This window comes from Eumetopias jubatus, unplaced genomic scaffold (assembly GCF_037043125.1).
Source record: "Eumetopias jubatus isolate StellerSeaLion01/CBP00866 unplaced genomic scaffold, mEumJub1_p1.0 scaffold_10, whole genome shotgun sequence".
NCBI classification, from domain to species: domain Eukaryota; kingdom Metazoa; phylum Chordata; class Mammalia; order Carnivora; family Otariidae; genus Eumetopias; species Eumetopias jubatus.
The window spans coordinates 95,486,599-95,505,548 of NW_028274816.1; the positions used below are offsets into that span (position 1 = coordinate 95,486,599).

Genomic DNA, 18,950 nt, shown 5'->3' on the forward strand with positions numbered 1-18,950 from the left:
AGGGTAACAAAAAGCTAGAGCTCCAGTAGGGTTCACACTGGGTCCTGTTGGGTAATTGTGTAAAAACACTCCTGCTTTCCTCGAGGTCCCTGAGATTGTTCACTTTTAGTTGCTTTGGTTATGCAAAAGGATTGAGCGCTTACTGTTACAATATCTCTTTGAATCCTCACAATAAGTCCCATTTTACAGATGAGGATACTGACGCATAGAGCGGTTAAAACACTTGCCCAGGTTCACACAGGAAGCACGTCCCCAAACTGGCCCACCCTGGAGCTGGATTTCCACGCTCCTGATCATGGGTCAGGGAACTGCGCTGCCTTTGGTTTCGGGGAAAGGAAGCTGATGGTGTGTGGAGCCCGCAGGGATTCCCCCCAGAGGGATCCCCCACACAGGAGACCCGCAGGAAGCCTTGGGGTCTGCTGTGGCCTGAGGCTGCTGCTGGAGACCCTTTACAGCTGGAAAAGGCCACATCCAGTGTGCATCCCGAAGGGTCTGTGTTAGGCGCCCTGCAAATTAGACTGACAAAAGACAGATTAACAGGAGAAAAACAAAGTGATGAGAAACTGCAGAGTGGTTAGAGTTGGGGGCTTATTTAGCAAGTTAACCAAGAGCAATAAATTTTTTTGTAGATGCTCTCTGCATCCGTTGACTCATTTGGCTCCAGCTCGAAATAATCCTGTGCCAATGTGGCATATTTGCGGGTGGTGTATTGTGGTTTCCTGTATCTACTTTAAGGCAGCTGTTCAGATGGGCTCCCTCAAGGGCCCTGGGCTGGTTCTCCAGGCCCGAATCCTCAGTCCCCGCACTGTGGGAACCCGACGGCTCCCTCTGGCCTAAGGCGGGAATGGACCACAGGACCCAACCCTGTAGGGATTCAGGACGGTATTGCATCTATTTTGCTGGCAGACACCTGAGCCCCAGTCCCGGTGCTGCCACTTGGCAGTTGTGTGACTTTGACCAAGACGCCTAACCCCTCTGAGACTCCAGTTTCTTCCGCTGAGATTAAATGAGAAAGGGGGGGAGCTGGTGCGAAGTACGCCTAGCACCAGTCCTCATAGCATCTCTATCCTACAGTGAGTAGCCCAGGCCTTTTCGCTGAAAGATGCCAGAGAAACTTGAGCCCAGGCAGAGACCAGAGCCATATCCCGACTCCCCCCACCCCAGGGCGCTCCCCCTGCCCCACCTGGGCCATCAGGAGTCCACTGGGGCTTGGGCACCTCTGTCGTCTGGTCTCTGACCTGGCAGCCCGTTCCTGCCCAGAGTTTGGGGGTTAGAGAGAGCCTGGGTCTTGTAGCCAAAACCACAGTGCTGCCTTGGAAGTCTGTGCTGGACCCTCAGTAAAGAGGCTCTGTCCTGGAAACCTCAGGAGCTGCTGTTTGGAGCGTTTCCTGCTCAGCTGCTGCTTCCCAGGGGGTAAGCCCCCTCACCCCCCCCCGCCGCCCCCCACCGAGGCTGCCAGCCTCGGGTCAATTCTCTTTCCTTTCCTTTCCTGTGCTCAGTCCTCAGAACCATCCTAGGGGGGTGGAGGCCCTACTACTATTCCTGTTCTGCAGGTGGGGAAATGGGCCCAGAGGTTAAATAACTTGTCACCGATCGATCCCAGGGCCAGTGGTTGGCAGAGCAGGGCTTAAGAGGCAGGGGCCAGGCTGCAGAGTGGTGCTCCTCACGTTTCCTCTCCACGCTGCCGAACCCATGGACCGCATGCTGCTACATTTTCCAGCTCTCTGTTCGGCTTCCCATTATCATTGGTTTCCTTAGAGGAGTCACCTCTATTAAGAGTAATAGCCTGTATGGTCTGGGTGACCCTGGGTGAGTCGTGGAACTTCTTGGGACCCTGGTCACCACCTCTGTGAGATGAGGGGCACGGGCCCGAATCTAGATGGATTGTTCTCCAGGTCTGTTAAAACACAGGTGGCGTGGCACTACCCCCCTGAATTTCTGATTCAGTAGGTCTGGAGTGAGGCTAATTTGCATTCCTCACAAACTCTCACAAAGTGAGGCTATTGGTCTGGGGACCACACTTACAGAAGCCTCTTCTAGATGCTTCCGAGTTCCCTTCTGATTATATCACTCCAATTATGTTCTGCTTCTTGTTTGAAGAGGTAGGGTCTTTCTCATTCTTAGCAATCTTGGAAGGATCACTCAGGGTTGGCCAGCAGAGAGAATCCTCCAACACGGGTACATGCATGCGGGCGTGTATGTGGGGGGCCGGCGTCGGGGGGCAGAAGGGTGACACCTAATAAAATAAAGGCCCTGGGGAGGTGGGTCTCTGGACAGGTCAGTGAACAGGCTGCGTGCAGAGCTAAGTCTTCTCTAACCTTTCCTTCTTAGGTTTTTATTCTTCCCACCTTAATTTCTCAGTCCTCACCACCTTCCCACCAACAGCACTTCAGGGCTGGCTATTTTGGGAAATGGCTCACAGGGCGTAGTTCTGGCTCTTAAACCCCCTTTTTTCCCCTGAGTGATACAAAGGAAAACTGCTCCTCTAGATAAGCTAAAGGGCATGGGGCAGGCCTGCCTCCAAGGAGCAGCCCCAGGGTGGGGCTCTGGGTAGGACCAGTGCCCTGGGGAGAGGGTGAGGAGTGGCGGGCATCTGTAGGCTGGGGGAGGAGCCAGGTCTTCGCAAGCTTGGCTTTAGCTCTAAGCTCCTCGCACGCCTGCGTTTTAGCTGTGACAAAATATACATCACACTTGGCACTTTAATCACTTTTAAGTGTACATTTCGGTGGCATTAAATACATTCACATAGTCGTACAACCATCATCACCATCCATCTCCAGAACTTTTTCATCTTCCCAAAGTGAAACTTCATACCCAGTAAACAGTAACTCGCGACTCTCCCCAGCCCCTGGCCACCACCATCCTACTTTGCATGTCTGTGAATGTGACTAAGCTCAGTGTTTTTATGTCAGGTGAAGTGGTTGAATAGATGCTTAAGTTGCCTTCTAGTTAGAACATTCAGAGAGTTAGAACATTCAGAGAGTCTCGTTCTGGCAGTTGGAAGTAACAGTCATTTGTCTATGCTTTGGTTCATCCTGAACCATTCCCCAGGACGTGTTGGTACTAAGTAACTTCTAAGAGTTACTTCCTAGGTCCCTTGGAGCCAATCCTAACTCTTTACTCACCCTTGACTCCAAGACCCTCTAGGTATTTGCTTCTAAGCCTGACTTGTCCCTCAAATCTGAATTAAGTCATGGATCTCAGAGGCCAACTCACTGTGCTTCTGCCGTGTTTGTGTTGGCTGGAGTCCACCTGGACGGTTCTTTGCACTGTAATCCTAAGGGGAACACCCTAAGCAGGAGATAGAGGCCTGGGGTTGGGTCTCAGCCCAGCCCTTGTCCAGTTGTATGACTTGGCTCCTGCCCCTCATTTCTCCCTCAGTTGTTAATTTTCTCATTAATATTCAATAAAATGCCCCTCACCCTCGTGGAACTGCTACAGAGCCTTCAGTGTTCTCAGGAGGGTGTGTTGGGGGGGTGGGGCTAAGCGCTGTAGTGGGCGGGTGGGTTCAATAGAATGGGTGTGAGGGGGCATCTCTTCCAACTCAGTGTCCCCTCCTGGGTCATGGCTGTGGTTAGGTCTGCCCTTCTGTTGGGAGCCTACTATTTTGGTGACAGAGAGCTAAGCTAACATCTTGTCCCAGCCATTAATTCAGTCCGGGCAAGAAAACCCCTGATCTTGGAGGTTTCCCCTTTCTAGCTATTAGGTGATTCATTACAACACATGAGGGAAAGAAGGAGAGGGGTTCTCAGTACTAGGAAATTTACTTCTGAAAGAGACCACATTGAGAGAAGCCTAAGGAGGAGGGAAAACAAGCCCTGGAAAATAGCCAGCATGGGGTTGAGAAAGAGCTTTTGCATCTACGCAACCATCAGCTGGCTTAGGTAATAAAGACCACGCAGATAATTTCTCATAATTTAGATCTTCAAGCTTAGCACTTGAGGTTTTTTTAAAGTACTTATTCCTTTTTCAGTGATTTGCCTAAGGTCAGATTTGCAAATCCCAGTCAGCAACGGTTGCTGTGGTTATGGCTTATGATCTGGCTTTCCAGAAACGGGAACAAAGTCTGTTTTTATGTCTTTTATTAAGCAGTAATGTAGGTTGTCCTAAGAAGTGAGTGTTTAAAGAAAGCCATACAGGTTACAGGGAAAGGTTTGATTTTCTTTTGTTCCCCTTGCTCTCCTAGTGACAGGAACTAAAAGGGAGGCATTATAGCTGGGCGGGGACCGTCTCCATAAAGGCATGACATCCTCTGGCTTTCTCCACAACTTCACTCTCAGCCTGGCTGAGCCTTGTGTGAACTGCAGCTCCTGGCTCACCAGGAAAGTTTGTATCTTTACTCTGATTCAGTGCTTGACATTTTCTAGTGCTCCAGCTTGTTCTAAAAGTACTTCATAAAATGGCTTGCAGCTCATCCAAAGCAAAACCTATTAATGTATATTTACACTGGATTTTAAAACAGAAGAGCGAAGTGGTTTACTACAATCAGCAACACAGTCAAGTTCTTCCCTATGAAAGAACTCAGGTCTAGGATGACATTTCCACAGCTGGAGCACTGGTTCTCAAGGCAGGAGACATTTTGGTTGTCATAATTTGGGCAGGGAGCAGGGGGTAGAAGGGGTAGTATAGCGTCTAATGTACGGAGGCCAGGAATACTGCTGAACATCTTACAACGTACGGGACAGCACCCCCAAAGAAGGATCCAGCCCAGGGGCGCCTGGCTTGCTCCGTTGGGAGAGCATGAGACTTTTGACCTCAGTGTCATGAGTTCAAGCCTCACAATGGGTGTAGAGATTACTAAAAAACAATAAGTAAACTCAGAAAAGAATGATCCAGCCCAGAATGTCAATAATGCCAGTGTTAAGAAACCCTGGCTTATAGGAATTTACCTCCTGTGAGTCTTCCAACAGGAGAGCTGGTTTTCCTCTCTAGATGCCCGTGCCCACCTCAAAAGGTGTCCTGAGCACATCCCACCTGACAACTCCAGGCCCTGGGAAGAGATGCCGAGTCCTGCTCCAGGGACTAACCTATGCCTTTTGGGTCAGACACTAACCTATACCTTCACATCCGAGTATCTACTCACTCAGCCTTCACCTTCTGTTCTCTCTTTTCCTGGTGTTCCAGATGTTTCCAAAGGGGGTAGAAATTTAATATACTGAGAGTAGCTGTCATCAAGAAAGAACCATAGAACAGAGGGCCTCTCTGTTGTAAGCCCTCTGGGAGGGAGAGAAGAGCACTTGGGGGTCAGTCCCCACCCATCCTGTTTGGTCCAGAGCCAGCCAGGCCAGCGGGCACTGCCAACCCGGCCCCCAGGGGACTGTTTCCTACTTCAGAACCCAAGAGAGTAGAGAAGTACTCTGAAAAAAAAAAACAAAAAAAAACAAAAACTGGTACTACCCACCAGATTCTATTTTTTTTTTTAAAGATTTTATTTATTTGAGAGGAGAGAGAGAGAGAGAGCAAACAGTGGGAGGGGCAGAGGGAGAAGCAGGCTCCCCCCTGAGCAGGGAGCCTGACACGGGGCTCGATCCCAGGACCCCAGGATCTCGACCTGAGCTGAAGGCAGACGCTTAACTTAACCAACTGAGCCACCCAGGTGCCCCCACCAGATTTTAGTTTTGTGGTGATTGCTCTATTACCAAAAAGAAGCAGAAACTACAAGTGTGCATAAACCTAGGTTTCCTTCAGTACTTACCAACATATTCGAAGTTTTAGTATTTTATATTCATATTGCTTTAGGAAACACAGCCTGAGGCTCTTTCTTTCTTGTGTCTGATTGCAGAGCGCCTGGGGCTTTGGGGGAGTGGAAGCATGGGGTCCTTCGGGTCCTTCCAGGTCAGGTTTGGGTTGGAGGTGGGAGTGCTGCCCGGGCCTCACCTCAATGCGTGGAAGTTTACACAATGGCTTGACTTCGCGGTCAGGCTGATTCATCCATTTGGCCGTTGACGTCTGCCTCTGGCCCAGCCAGGACAGAAAGGGGCCCCTTAGGAACTTCTGGCCCTGTTCCCTCTCAAGGGGACGCACAATAGAGCTGTGATAAGACAGGGTTTGAGGGGGGAAGTGGACTTTTGGAAACAGGATATTTTTAAATTAGAGAAAGAAACAGAAGGGTTGTAACTCCCGTTGTGACAGGTGGGCCCTGAGACTTCCCCAAACTCAGAAGGGACTGGGTTTGAGGTTGGGCCGCTGAGCAGAAACTGAGGCCCCTTGGAGCACATCCCTCTAGTAACACTGAGGACTTGGAGGGCATGGGTGATGGCCCTCCTGCCATTACCGCCACCACCTTCAAGAATGGCAACCATCCCCCACACCCACATCTCCCTTCCCCAGACAAGAAGTCCCCATGGTTTCTCTGTCTTTGGGTCTGTGTCCATAGGGGTTGTTTGGGGAATCAGTCCCAGACATGTGGGCCCCTGCCCATTTAGAAACTGCTATTAGTGGGGGCCTGGTCCTTTCCAAAAGGGAAAACACAGCCCTCTCTTGCCCGTGGTAGCAAAAACCATCTCTTAACACAGGCGGGGACGGTGCACCCTCAATACAACATCTTCTGTTCTCGGTGGCCTTCCTGCACCTCCCTCTGATCTTCCTGACTTTTGGGCAGGCCCATCTAAAGCACTGCAGCCTGGCAGGGGCAGCCAGTCCCTCTGGCAAGAAGCCGGTGTTGAGGCTCTTCGGGGGGGGGAAGGGGGAGGCGCTGCTATCCCAGACAGCCCTTGGGCCCTTGGGCGATATTTCCCAAGAGCAGTGGGTGATGTTTATACCTTCTGCTCCCTTGATCCCACTCCTGGGAGTGGACAGATTAGTATGAAATATGGAAATAGCTTTATTGCCAAAGAGGATATGGCAGCACTATTTAAAATAGCAAAAACTTGGAAAGAACCTAAATTTTTAAAGTAAGGAACTGGATAAGTAAACAATTGCACATCTATTGAATAATTACGCAGCTACTACCAGTTAGGTTTAAGAAGGCGCCGGAGAATATTTGTAAAATCGTGTTATGTAAAAAAGATAGGCTATAAAATGGTCTCTATTGTATATCAGAACTCAGAAAAAAAGCCTCTTGAGAGCAGAAAATCACTGGAAGACAAAAGCTCCAGCAGGGTTTGAACTGATTGAGTCACCTAGGCACCCCCACCAGATTTTATTTTTTTGGTGATTGCTCTATTACCAAAAAGAAGCAGAAACTACAAGTATGTGTAAACCTAGGGTTCCTTCAGTATTTACCAGCATATTCGAAGTTTTAGTAAAACAGAGATCATGTTTATCTGCTACTTTTCTTCTCCATAGTTTTCAGGGTTTTTTTCCTGAAATAACATGTACTAATTTAAAAAACAAACAAACAAACAAAAAACCTCTTTAAGGAGCCCCTGGCTGGTTCAGTGGAGTGTGTGACTCTTAACCTCAGGGTCATGTTCAAGCCCCACCATGGGTGTAGAGATTACTTAAAAAAAAATAATAAAATCTTTAAACTGTTTTAAATGTCCAATGAGCTGCCAAGGATTTTATATGCTTGTCACATGGGGTTACAGGGTCCAGAGGAAGCTGTCTTGTGGGCAAAGGAGCCATCCAGCTGAGCACCCGGTGAGCCTGTGGCTCAGAGGTCTCCTTCTGCATCCCCCCAACCCCTTCCTTTTACCACGGAGTTCCTGAGATGTGTATGTGGGGGGTGGGGGGGAGTGGCGCCTAAGGCACTCTCTGTGTGTTCTCACCTCCATTTTATCCTTTGTTTTGCAGATTTCATGGAAAACAGATATTCTGTAAGTACACATTTCATTGACATTTTTTAAATAGTCCACCTAACAGTGGAATATTTCCAAACTCACCCAGATTCTGCTTTCCCACTAATTATACCCCTACACCTGCCTTGTCTGTTTTAGACCAGGAGCCCCAGGCAACTCGGAACTAGCCTAGGACAGTGAAGGTTTGTCATCAGGCTGTCTGGGTGTTCTGGGCCTGTTGTGATTTCGAATATTCTCTCCCACTGTTCCATCATTACATTTCAGCCCTCCTGTGAAGGGATACCCCCCCCCCCCCCCGCCACCGTCACCACCACCATAGGACTGGGAATCTAGGGCACTTAGCTCCCCACGAGCAAAGTGCACATTTCCTCCTAGTCCAGGTTCAGGCTTTGGAAGTGAGGCAGAATGGGGGGTGGTGGGGGAGAGTATGCTTGAGGAGGGGAGATCCAACAGCTCACTTAAACTTTGAACACTGAGAGCCTACGCCATCACCCCAATACACCAGGTCCTCTGCTGTCAAGGTCCTTGACCCAATGAGGGAATTAGATGAGTTAACACTGATGAGAGAGCAAGGTGATCATAACTCATGGGACACTATGGAAATGCGGAAGAGAGACTGGCCTGGTTGGTGGTCTCCTTTCCAAGGAAGGCGTCTCTGGGATGGGCCATGAGGAATGAGTCTGACTACAGCAGGCCAAGCAGCTCAGAATGGGAGCAGAAAGGGTGTGGGGTACAAGTGCTAGGAAGAGGTCCGTTAGGGCTTGCACGCAAAGGACTCCAATGCCTTGTTAACGAGGTTTCACTCTGTAGGAAATTGAGGATTTATGAAGCTGCTACTTGGCAGAGGGATATGTTTTTTCAAAAATGTAGAGGTCCAGGTTCAGATTTTGCCAAGACCTGTCTCCTCCTGTCTTCCCACTCCCGACCTCTTTACGAACTACCCAGCAGTGCAGGGGTTAACTAACTGGGCAGCTAGTACCTTGAGAAATGAGGAACTGCTTCTTTAAGGTCTGGGAAGAACTCTCTGCAAAATTGCTGGTAGCTCTTCCAATGGGGCCCCTGGCTTCCTTTGTTTTGCTGGAGTCTGAATTCTTATAAAATAGGGAACTCATTACGCCTTTGCTGGCAGGAAACCACTGACATTCTTTTTATGGAGGAAAGCTATCAATTTGAGGAAAAGGGGAATGAAATGAATGTCTTTTTCTAGCCTAAACCCACCCAGACTCCTGAAACCAGAGACTTGCATTGGAAGGGCAGGGGGCCCAATTTATAGGTGAGAAAACTAAAGGCTGAATGAGCAGAAGAGCCTGGCCAGGGTCACCGAGCTAGGTCATAGCAGAGCCAGGACTAGAACCTACGTCCCCAGACTCCCTGACCAGTCCACGACACAAGACTCCCTTGAAGAAGTGACATCACCATTCCAGCCATCACAGCCTTGAGAGAATGGAAAGTAAGAACTTTGCTCCACAGGCAGTGTGTGACCCAGATAAAGAGATGCTCTTCAGCTACAATAAACAGAGCTGTGTCCACACAAGGCAGGTCTGCTGGACCTGCAGGACTGACTTATTTACTTTGTCTTCAATCCAAACGGTCTCTCTGGACAAAGGCTCTGAGCTCTGGGACAGATAGAACTTTCCTTTTCCCCAGAAGTTGGCCCGTGGGTCCAGAAGTCTGCTCCCAGGATGCTCCTGAGAGCTCACCCACAACTGGACCTACTCTCCCAGATAATAAAGCCTTTTGGCGGGAGCTCTGGGGTGCCCAGCCGTTGGGAGAGAGATTTTGAATCTTTAAGCAAATGCATTTTGTTTATAAAAGCGGCAGGTATAGTTTTGCTAATAATCAGCTGGTGAGGGTCAGGAGAAAATTAATTCAATTGCCCAGCAGGGAAATGGGAGGGGATTTCCTTCCTGAAATCAAACCTGGCGATCATTCCCAGTTGTTTAATGGCCGTTGCTTCTGAAAACACATTGGAGGAAATATCTTAACAATGAGATAGCCACTTAGCCAAATACTAATTTAGTATTGTTTGACTTGCTTCAATGGCACATTCTGACTTCATTTTTCCTCTGCCATTTTTGCCTTGTTTATAAATTGTGTTTGTGGCCCAGGCAGACAGATAACGCAAAAGAGAACACCTTGTACTTAAATGAAAGGGGGTGAATCTGGACCTTCCTTGGGCTCGGGATCTTGCAGACAGCCTTGCCTTCTTATTGCAAAAAGGCGGCCCCCAGTCACAGCTGACCTCCTTCCCTCTGGGGAGCCAGCCGGCCCCTGGGCCGCGGTGGGAACTGGACTATGGGCGCTGGCCCTCCAGCTGTCTTTGGGGTGATCCTGTCCTCCTCAAACTAAGCTTCCCAATCTGTAGAACGCTGATGGTGAGACCAACAAGAAACACTACCAGCCACCCATTAGTCTTAAGGGTAAAATGAGAAACACGTGTGCAAAGTAATTTGTCAACTACCATATAAATGCGGCTTGGTTATCTCTTTTTTAAAGTCCTTTTCATCACTCTGGCAGTATGAGATGTGGATGGGGGATTTCTATCACTTAGCCCTGAAATGCCTCTTCACAGGATTCAACCAAAGCCAGGCTTTGACTTAGGAACCAGAGACCCCCCCCAAGCCCCGAAACCTAACCTTTCCCTGATGAGCTATTCGCTAGCCATGTCGCTTTGGGCAGATTTCTTAACCTCTCAAAGCCTTGGTTTGTTTCATCTGTAAAATGGAGGTAATAACCAACCCCCCCAACCTGGGTGTTGCAAGGATTAAATGAGGATCTAGCACAGACTTGGTTTATTGGAAGCGCTCTATAATGGGCACATTCTAGAAGCAGGAAGTAGAAATCCCAGGGGTGTTAGAAGCTAGATGATCTTTGAGAGCGTCCACAGCATGTCCTGGCCAGAAGCGGGGCAATTTCATGGCCGTACTTGGGTGGCTGACAGCTGGCCTCTGATTGAAGCACCGGGAAGGACAGGTCTTGGATGTGAGCATGTTAACCTTTACTTCAAGGTCCGGTTGCTGGTGGCCCAGCCCTTTCCATCCGCAGTCCTCGCCTCGCCTGGCAAAGGAGAACGGAGGCGTCTAGGGAGGGACTTGGTCTGGGGCCTGCAGGAAGGCTGGACACCAGGGTCACCCCTCTGGGCAAAGCGGAAGAAATGAAGTGAAGGGAGCTGCCAGGGCTGGCAGGCCTCCAGCCTCCTGGAGCCAACACTGCTCTCTTGGCCCGCTTGCCAGGGTCTCTGCTGGCAAAGGAGGAGGCAGAGCCTGGGCCTACCAGCTGGAGCCCTTTGGACCTACATCCTGTTCTGAGAGGCTCCTCAGACGTGGCAGGGCCAAAACAAAACAGGGACTCGACCTAAGTGCCCCCCCCCCGACCAAGGAGCCCACCAGCCTGGCCACGGGCTTCCCAGGACCCTGGCTAATCCCCACAGCTGCCCCCACGCTGGCCTCCTTGAGGTCCTCCTGTGGCAGGGTGCCCTGTGCTCACAGAGAGGCCAGAGTCAGGGACTCATTTGCCACCTGCCCAGGGCCCCTCTACTCTAGCATTTCCCATCTGCTCCACTCTTCGCACGCTTGCTTCATCCGTTCGTCCAAATCTGCCCCACCTTGGAGGCTGGCTCCATGACACCTTCTGTGAGTCCCCGGGGAACTCGTAGAGATTGTTGGGAACTCTTCCACGTGGATATAATATAAAATTCATGCATCCTCAGTAGAAATAACAGTGTTTGTGTCAGAGGGGGGTCCAGTCCCTGGTGGATGTGTAGGTATCAAAAATACCATACAAAGCAGTTAGAGAACACAACAAGATGGCAGGTGGAATCTTTTTTTTTTTACTTTATTGTGCAAAATATACACAACAAAATTGGCCACTTTAACCATTTTTAAGTGTCCAGTTCAGTGATATGAAGTACCTTCGCATGGCCGTGCAGAAGCTACCACCACCCACCCACAGAACTTTTTCATCCTTCCAAACCAAGAGTCTACCCATTCAACACTAACCCACTTCCCCTGAAAACTAGAGTTTTCCCCTCTGTCTCTGTCAGTTTGGCGACTCTGGGTACCTCATGTAAGTGGAATCACACAAAATTTGTTCCTTCGGTGTCTGGCTTCTTTCCCTTAATAGTGTAGTGTCTTCAGCGTTTATCCGCGTTGAAGCCCTTCGACTTTGCAATTAAAAAACAGACCTAGAGAAGTTTCATCTCGTGGGAGAGGCAGACCTGGAACAAGAAGCCAGGTCTCTCTTAACTGTCCTTGTCTTGCTCCGTGGGTAAGGGGACCCCCTACCCGGGCCACAGCCCCAGGTGTATGGTGGGTGCTTGATGGTTCAGATGTGTGCCATGCCTCCAGGGAGCAGAGCTGGTGTGGACAGAAGGGCGGAAGGGAACAGCAAGTGTGGCCAGGAGCCGGGCCCACAGGGTGGAGGTCCCAGCTGAAGACATCACTGCTTTGGGTTTCCTTTTTGAAGGGCTCTCTGCAGTTCTGCATATTTTTCCACCAGGCCTGTCTTCAGTCCTGAAGGGTGTGACCGTAGCTTGTCTTCCTTCTTGTCTCTACAGAGAACGGAAGGTTCCCTTGATGGAACTTAAGGCTGTGGATGCAGACACTCCTCCCCCGGGGGACATCCAACATTCCAAGAAGAGCAGATGATTCCTGTATTCCAAGAGCTCTGTGCACTTATTTATGAACCTGCCCTGCTCCCACTGAACATAGCAGTTCCTCAGGCCACGTCACCAGTTCTTCATCCATCTTACGACCTTGATGTGGGGCATAGAGAGATACAGAGGGGCTGGTGAATTCCCACCCGCCCTCCCCCCACCAAGTTGGAGCATCCTCAGGAGTGGAGAGCCGCAGAAGGAGGTTCAGGGTCAACAGGCCATTGGGATATTTTGAAACTTGAATATTTTATCTTGTACGGAGATAAAGAACTTTTCCAAGTATCTTCACATACAGAAACCATTTTTATTTTGTAGTCAATCACTTCCAGTGAATGGCCTGGCTTAGGGGCTAATTTTTGTCTTTGCCTTTGGTCCTTCAAAAGCCTGTGGTTCTGGGTAGTCCCTGTTCCTTGGAAGGTACACAGCACTAACCAGACAGCTGCACCCTGTTCCCTCCGTGACCTCGCCTGCCACAAACACGAAACCAAAGCTGCCTGGGAGCGAGCACTTTGAGATGCCAACTTGAAGCTAAGGTTCATTCCGGGCAATGCACAAAATAGAAAATGACATTGGACGGAGCACAGATGTTCTTAAGCTGATCTTCTATACCCTTTCTTTCTTTTCCTCTACCATGCTGAAGGCCGCAAGACAGGAAGATGTTGGCCTACAGCAGATACTGTTTTTAATAGAAAAATGAAATGCATATTTTTCTTACTAATTTTTTTTTATTTATTCCTTGCTAAAGAAATGGTCTCCTGAAGTCTTAAGATATTTCTGACGGTGTCTTGAGTGGGTGGACAAGTAGCTGTGGCCATTTTGCGGTGGGATTTCACTAGGGAGCAGACCTAACTGAACCCATTTCCCCCAGCCACCTCAGTGACACAGCTGCAAGGTTTTGTATTAAATAAATTTGATCTTTACTCTTCACGGACCTGTGACATGTTACCTTCTAAGAGGCTGCACGCCTATAGGATATCTGTAGTGCTCGAGGACTCCAGGCCTTCTGAAGTCACAAAGCACCAAGCAGGTCTTATCAGCTGGTTGTCTCCCACGGGCCCAGGGCTTCTGGCCTCCGTTGAAGGCAGGGCCAGAGGTAGTCCAAGTGTCAGTCATTGAGTCATTAATACCCATTGGCTGGTGCTTCCGTGTTTGCTTCCCGAGCCAAAGCCTGCCACGCTGTCCCTGGCAGTTGGGGTTGCCAAGTTGAGCAAAAACAACAAAAGCCCAAAACATTCAGAATGTTCAGTTAAATTTGAATTTCAGGTAAACAATGTATTTTGAGTGTAAGTATATCCCATGTAACATGTGGGATGTACTTAACACAGTAAAGTATTCATGTATCTGAGATTCAGATTTAACTAGGCATCTCATATTTTACCTGGTAACCCTACTGGCAAAGCACCCTCCTACCCCCCTAAGCCAGCCTCAGTGGCCTCAGACCAGATCTCACTGCCCCACAGCCCGGGTCCCCATCAGAGTACCCCACTACTGGGCCTGAAGGCAGAGGGAGCCATGGAGTGTGTGTCCTGTCTCTGCCACGTGGCAGCTGCAGGAATGTGAAGGAGCCTTTTAACCTCTGAGCTTCAGGTTCTTCATCGCCACAATGAGGAGATTGGAATCATGGTTCTTAACAGTCGGAGGGTTTAGACTCCTTTGAAAATAAGATGAAAGCTATGGACTCAACGCACACATGCATGTACACACACACAAAGTTGTATCACAAAAATGTCATGTAATTTCCCGGGTTCCAGGGCCATGGACTCAGGTTGGAGGCAAAAGGATGAGATGGTCTGTAATGAACTTCAGGTCTGATAGTTGAAGTGTTGATGATCCAGGAAAAGCCCAGGGCCACCATGTCAACTCCCCTGCTGTCACCAGAGCCATCGCCCTGGAAGCTGGGATGATCCTCTGCCTATTGCTTATGACTTCTTTATGGAGCATAAGTGGGTTTTTAATTGTTTTTCACCTCTTACCTATATTTCTGAGAGGGAAACCACACACACATACACACACACACGGATCTTTCATAGTAGATTCAGTAGCTAAAACCTGAGTCCAAGATCTTGGTTCAGCTCTCCTAACCTGATGGCATAACCAAGCATCTAAGCCACAGATCCTCACTAAAAGCCTCAGTCACCCTTTCCAGAAAGAGGTTGGTTTTCCTCGGCGGTCAGAGCTCCCTCTCGTGTCCTCACATTGTAATAGGTCATTAAAGGACTTAGCACTCCTTTGCAAACACGTGGAGTTTTTTTCCCCTCTTCAGAGGATCCTCAAGAGGCCAGCCCCCCATTTCAGGAGCATACACTGAGCACCCCATCAGCATTAACTGATCAACTGTATTCTCACCCCCGACGTAGACGCAAGCTGGGCGAGGTGACTCCAAGGTCAGCATCCATCAAAGCAGTGGTTTTCTACCAGGGAGATTTTGCCTCCCAGGGTCGCTGGGCAGTGTCTGGAGACATTTTTAGTTGTCACAACTGGGTGGGGGTGCTGCTGGCACCCGGTGGGGAGAAGCCAGGGATGCGGCTGAATGTCCTACAATGCGCAGGACGGTCTGCCATCGCAAAGAATGATCCAAGTCGAAAATGCCAGCAATGCCTGCACTGAACCAGCCAGTTATTCATTTATTTTGTCTCCGTCATGCTCTGTTTTCCCAACACTGTTGGAAATAGGCCAGATTATAAGAATCACTTGGCTCCTGCTCTTCCTGGAACATACAATCCAGTAGAGATACAGAAGAGTAGAGCACCAATGTCAACAGGTGGGACAAAGACAGCAATGGAAGGATGAAGAATAAGAGCCAATGAGGGCACCGAGAAAGGGCTCCTAACTCTGGCTGGGGAATCAAAGTGTCCAAGAGGACGTTGGGTCTAACCAAAGACCTGAGGACAGGTAGAGAGGGTACTGGGTGGAAGAGGCGGGGTGGGCATGGCTGACTAAGGGGGAAAGTGTGCTAAGGCCCTGAGGCAAGGGAGAGGATGGTGTCGTCAAGGAATAGCAGGAAGACAGCCTATTGGCCCCAGGTCCTTTCCAGCCCAAGGATCAGTCAGTCCTCTTCCAACAGCCCCCATTGTCTTCTGAAATTTCTGCTGGGCACCGCACTGGCCTGACTCAATCTTTGAGAGTCTTCAGGAGAAGCTTTCTGAAAGTTGCTCAGCCAGAACTCAGCTCCTGAGCACAGTTGTTTTTTAAGACTCTCCGTGTGTGTCATTAGCATGTTGAAGACAAAATCTCCGCCATAGACCGAATTCTGCCCTTGCTCACCACTGTGTGGCTCAAATGAAAAGGTGAACTGCAGGGAAATGGAAGCCCAGCTCTTTGAGGATAGTCTCCACAGCTGGGGCCCACAGGGTGGGGGTGGGTAGGATATTGCGGCTGTGAACACCCCGAGAGTAGAGGCAAAAAGTTGTGAGAGTATGCAATTTTCTGGAAGAGAGTCTTAGCTTTTATCAGTTTCTCAGAGACAAGGTCCAAGTTAAGAACTACAAAATAATTAAAAACTTGTGTACGCTCCATATGATTTGATGTCTGTTAAAAACCCCAAAAGAGGGGCGCCTGGGTGGCTCAGTCAGTTAAGCGTCTGCCTCTGGCTCAGGTCATGATCCCAGGGTCCTGGGATGGAGACCCTTGTCGGACTCCCCTCCCTCTCCCTCTGACCCTCCCCCCTGCTTGTGCTCTTGCTCTCTCTTTCAAATGAATAAATAAAAAATCTTAAAAAAAAAAAAAAAAAAGGAAGAAAGAAAACCAAACCAAAAGAGTGGTTAACCCATTTCTTCTCATGAGTCTACTTTGTGGGCAGTTTTAGGTCCAATATCCCCAGAGGAACTTAGCTCACCTTGAGGTAATTGCTCAAAATAAAGAAATAAATGGTGATTTCTGTGTTAGAAAGAGACAGCCCTCATCTCTCAGAAGTAATGAGGTATTAGACTATTTTGGGTTTTTTTAATTTTGTTTAAAATTTTATTTATTTATTTGAGAGAAAGAGAGAAGGAGAGAGTAGAGAGCACGAGAGGGAAGAGGGTCAGAGAGAGAAGCAGACTCCCTGCTGAACAGGGAGCCCGATGTGGGACTTGATCCCGGGACTCCAGGATCATGACCTGAGCCGAAGGCAGTCGCTTAACCAACTGAGCCACCCAGGCGCCCTAGACTATTTTGGTAAAGCAAAGAAATAGGCAGTAAATTAATTTAAAAACTTAATAGTCCGTATTTCTAAAGCCTGAATTGTCCCTTCATACAGATTTTAAAATTCAATGGGAAAAAATTTGTATTTCAACATGAACTTTGAGAATAGAAGAGAAAAATGATTTCCCATGTTTCCAGAGGATGAAGGAAAAGGCAAGTTGCAATAGGAGATTAGCTACCAGTTGACTCTGTGACCTTGGAGATGTCACACATCTTCGGGTTCTTTGCCTACAAAAGAAGGTATATTCATTTTCTAGGGCTCCCATGGCAAATTACCACAAACTCTGACTTCAAATAAGAAAAAATTATTCTCCCACTGCTCTGGAGGCCAGAAGTCCCCAGTCAAGTTGTCCACATACTCCCTCCAAAGGCTCTAGGGAAGACTCTTTCCTTGCCTCTTCTAGCTTTTGGTGGTTGTTGGTAATGGATGGTGACCCTTGGCTTGCAGCTACATCACTAATCCCTGCCTCTGTCACATGAGGCATTTTTCCATATGTATCTGTGTCTGTGTCTTCACATGGCCTTCTCATAGACACCAGTCACTGAGTTGAGAGCCCATCATAATCCAGTAGGACCCAATATTTACTATTTCCAAAGAAACTCACATCCTGAGGTTCCCATAGGTAGGCATGAATTTCGGGGAGACATTATTCAACCCAGTACAGAAGGGATTAGAGAAGATAAGCTCAAATCCTTGCAGGTCTGACTTTCCATGTTTCTAAGATGCTCCTATAAATAGAAAGGTATGGCACCAGTGATTTACCTGAAAACAACATAATCTTCGGAGCCATCTCAGTCTGGTGTTTGCTCACTGTGCTTTGCTCTCTTGTGTTTGGTGTCTCCACCTCTGAAATTATCACTGTATTTCTGTCTCTAACCTTCTTCATGTCCTCACTCTCCTCTCTCATCCTTTCCCTGCCTCTTCTTTCCTTTTCCCCCTCCATTTCATTTTTTCCTTTCTCCCTCATCTGCGATTACTTGGCCATAATACAGAATTGAAGTTTATATATTTCTTTTTTTTTTTCCTCTCTTATTCCTTTATTTCACTGTGAAAGTTTTCCTTTTAAAAAAAAAACTGAAGTAAGCTGACACACAGTATTACATTAGTTTCAGGTGTACAACATAGTGATTGAACAATTCTGTATATTATGCTGTGCTCACAGCAAGGGAAGCCACCATCTGTCACCATACAACACTATTATCATTGACTAAATTCCCTATGTTGTGCCTTTCATCCCCGTGACTTATTCATTCCATAACTCTAAGCCTGTGCCTCCCACTCCCCTTCACTCATTTTGCCCCTCCCCCCACCCTTTTGCCCTCTGGCAACCATCAGTTTGTTCTCTCTATTTATGGGTCTGTTTCTGCTTTGTTTGTTTTGTTTTTTGGATTCCACATATAAGTGAAATCATATGGTACTTGTCTTTGTCTGACTTATTTTGCTCAGCATAATATCCCCTAGGCCCATCCATATTGTTGCAAATGGCAAGATCTCATTTTTTAAGGCTGAATAATGTTCTACTGTTGACATATAACACATCTTCTTTATCCATTCTTCTATTGATGGACACTTGGGTTGTTTCCATATCTTGCCTATTGCAAATAAACAATTGCTGCAATAAACATAAGGGTGCATATATCTTTTCAAATTAGTGTTTTTGTTTTCTTTGGGTAAATATCCATTAGTGGAATTTCTATTTTTAATTTTATATATATATATTTTTTTTTCCATACTGGGTGTGGAGCCTGATGTGGAGCTTGAACTCATGACCCTGAGATCAAGACCTGAGCTGAGAGCAAGAGTCAGATGCTTAACCAACTGAGCCACCCAGGTGCCCCTTTCATATATTTCTTATATTTATAGATGAGTTTTATATTCTCATTTATTTTGAGAGTCAATGCATGGAATAGTTTCTATTTTTCTCTCTCTTTAGGAAAAAAAAAATGCCTCCAAAAGCCTGCAAAGTTGTTTTTGGTTTCTGTCTATATTTGAACCATTGGTGGATTATTTTTCCAAAGGTTTATTGGATTCATTAGGAAAAAGTCCCCAGTTGCTTCCTTACTTCCTCCTGATCCTGGGATGTGCTAGTTTTCCTGGAACCTCTTGGCACAGGAAGACCTGGTTTAGTGCCAGAAACTATTCCATTAGTTTCTGGTACAACTAACACTCTCCTTCTCAGGGCTCGGCCTGTTCAGGCCAGAATCTGCAGCACAAGAAAACCTCTCACTGTTGGGACTTTGAAGGATCCTGGGACTGGGTCCTAGGAAAGGCAAAAAGATGCATCAGACAGACATGGTCTCTGGTACTTGTGATACTTTGCTTAGAGAAGTAATGCTTTTCAGTCACGCTTTTTAGGGGGAAAATGCTAAAATGT

General features: G+C 48.0%; 1 protein-coding gene across 7 annotated transcripts in view; it reads left to right on the forward strand.

Moving 5' to 3' along the window:
- The window catches only part of PECAM1 (platelet and endothelial cell adhesion molecule 1), a 71,779-nt gene extending 58,459 nt beyond the window's left edge, over positions 1-13,320 (forward strand). For all 7 annotated transcript variants that reach the window (XM_028087550.2, XM_028087549.2, XM_028087546.2 and 4 more), the window contains 2 exons: positions 7,735-7,757; positions 12,295-13,320. In XM_028087550.2, the coding sequence (XP_027943351.1) occupies positions 7,735-7,757; positions 12,295-12,324 (53 nt within the window). In that variant the 3' untranslated portion in view covers positions 12,325-13,320. The remainder of the gene's footprint in view (positions 1-7,734; positions 7,758-12,294) is intronic.
- Positions 13,321-18,950: the final 5,630 nt, after the last annotated feature.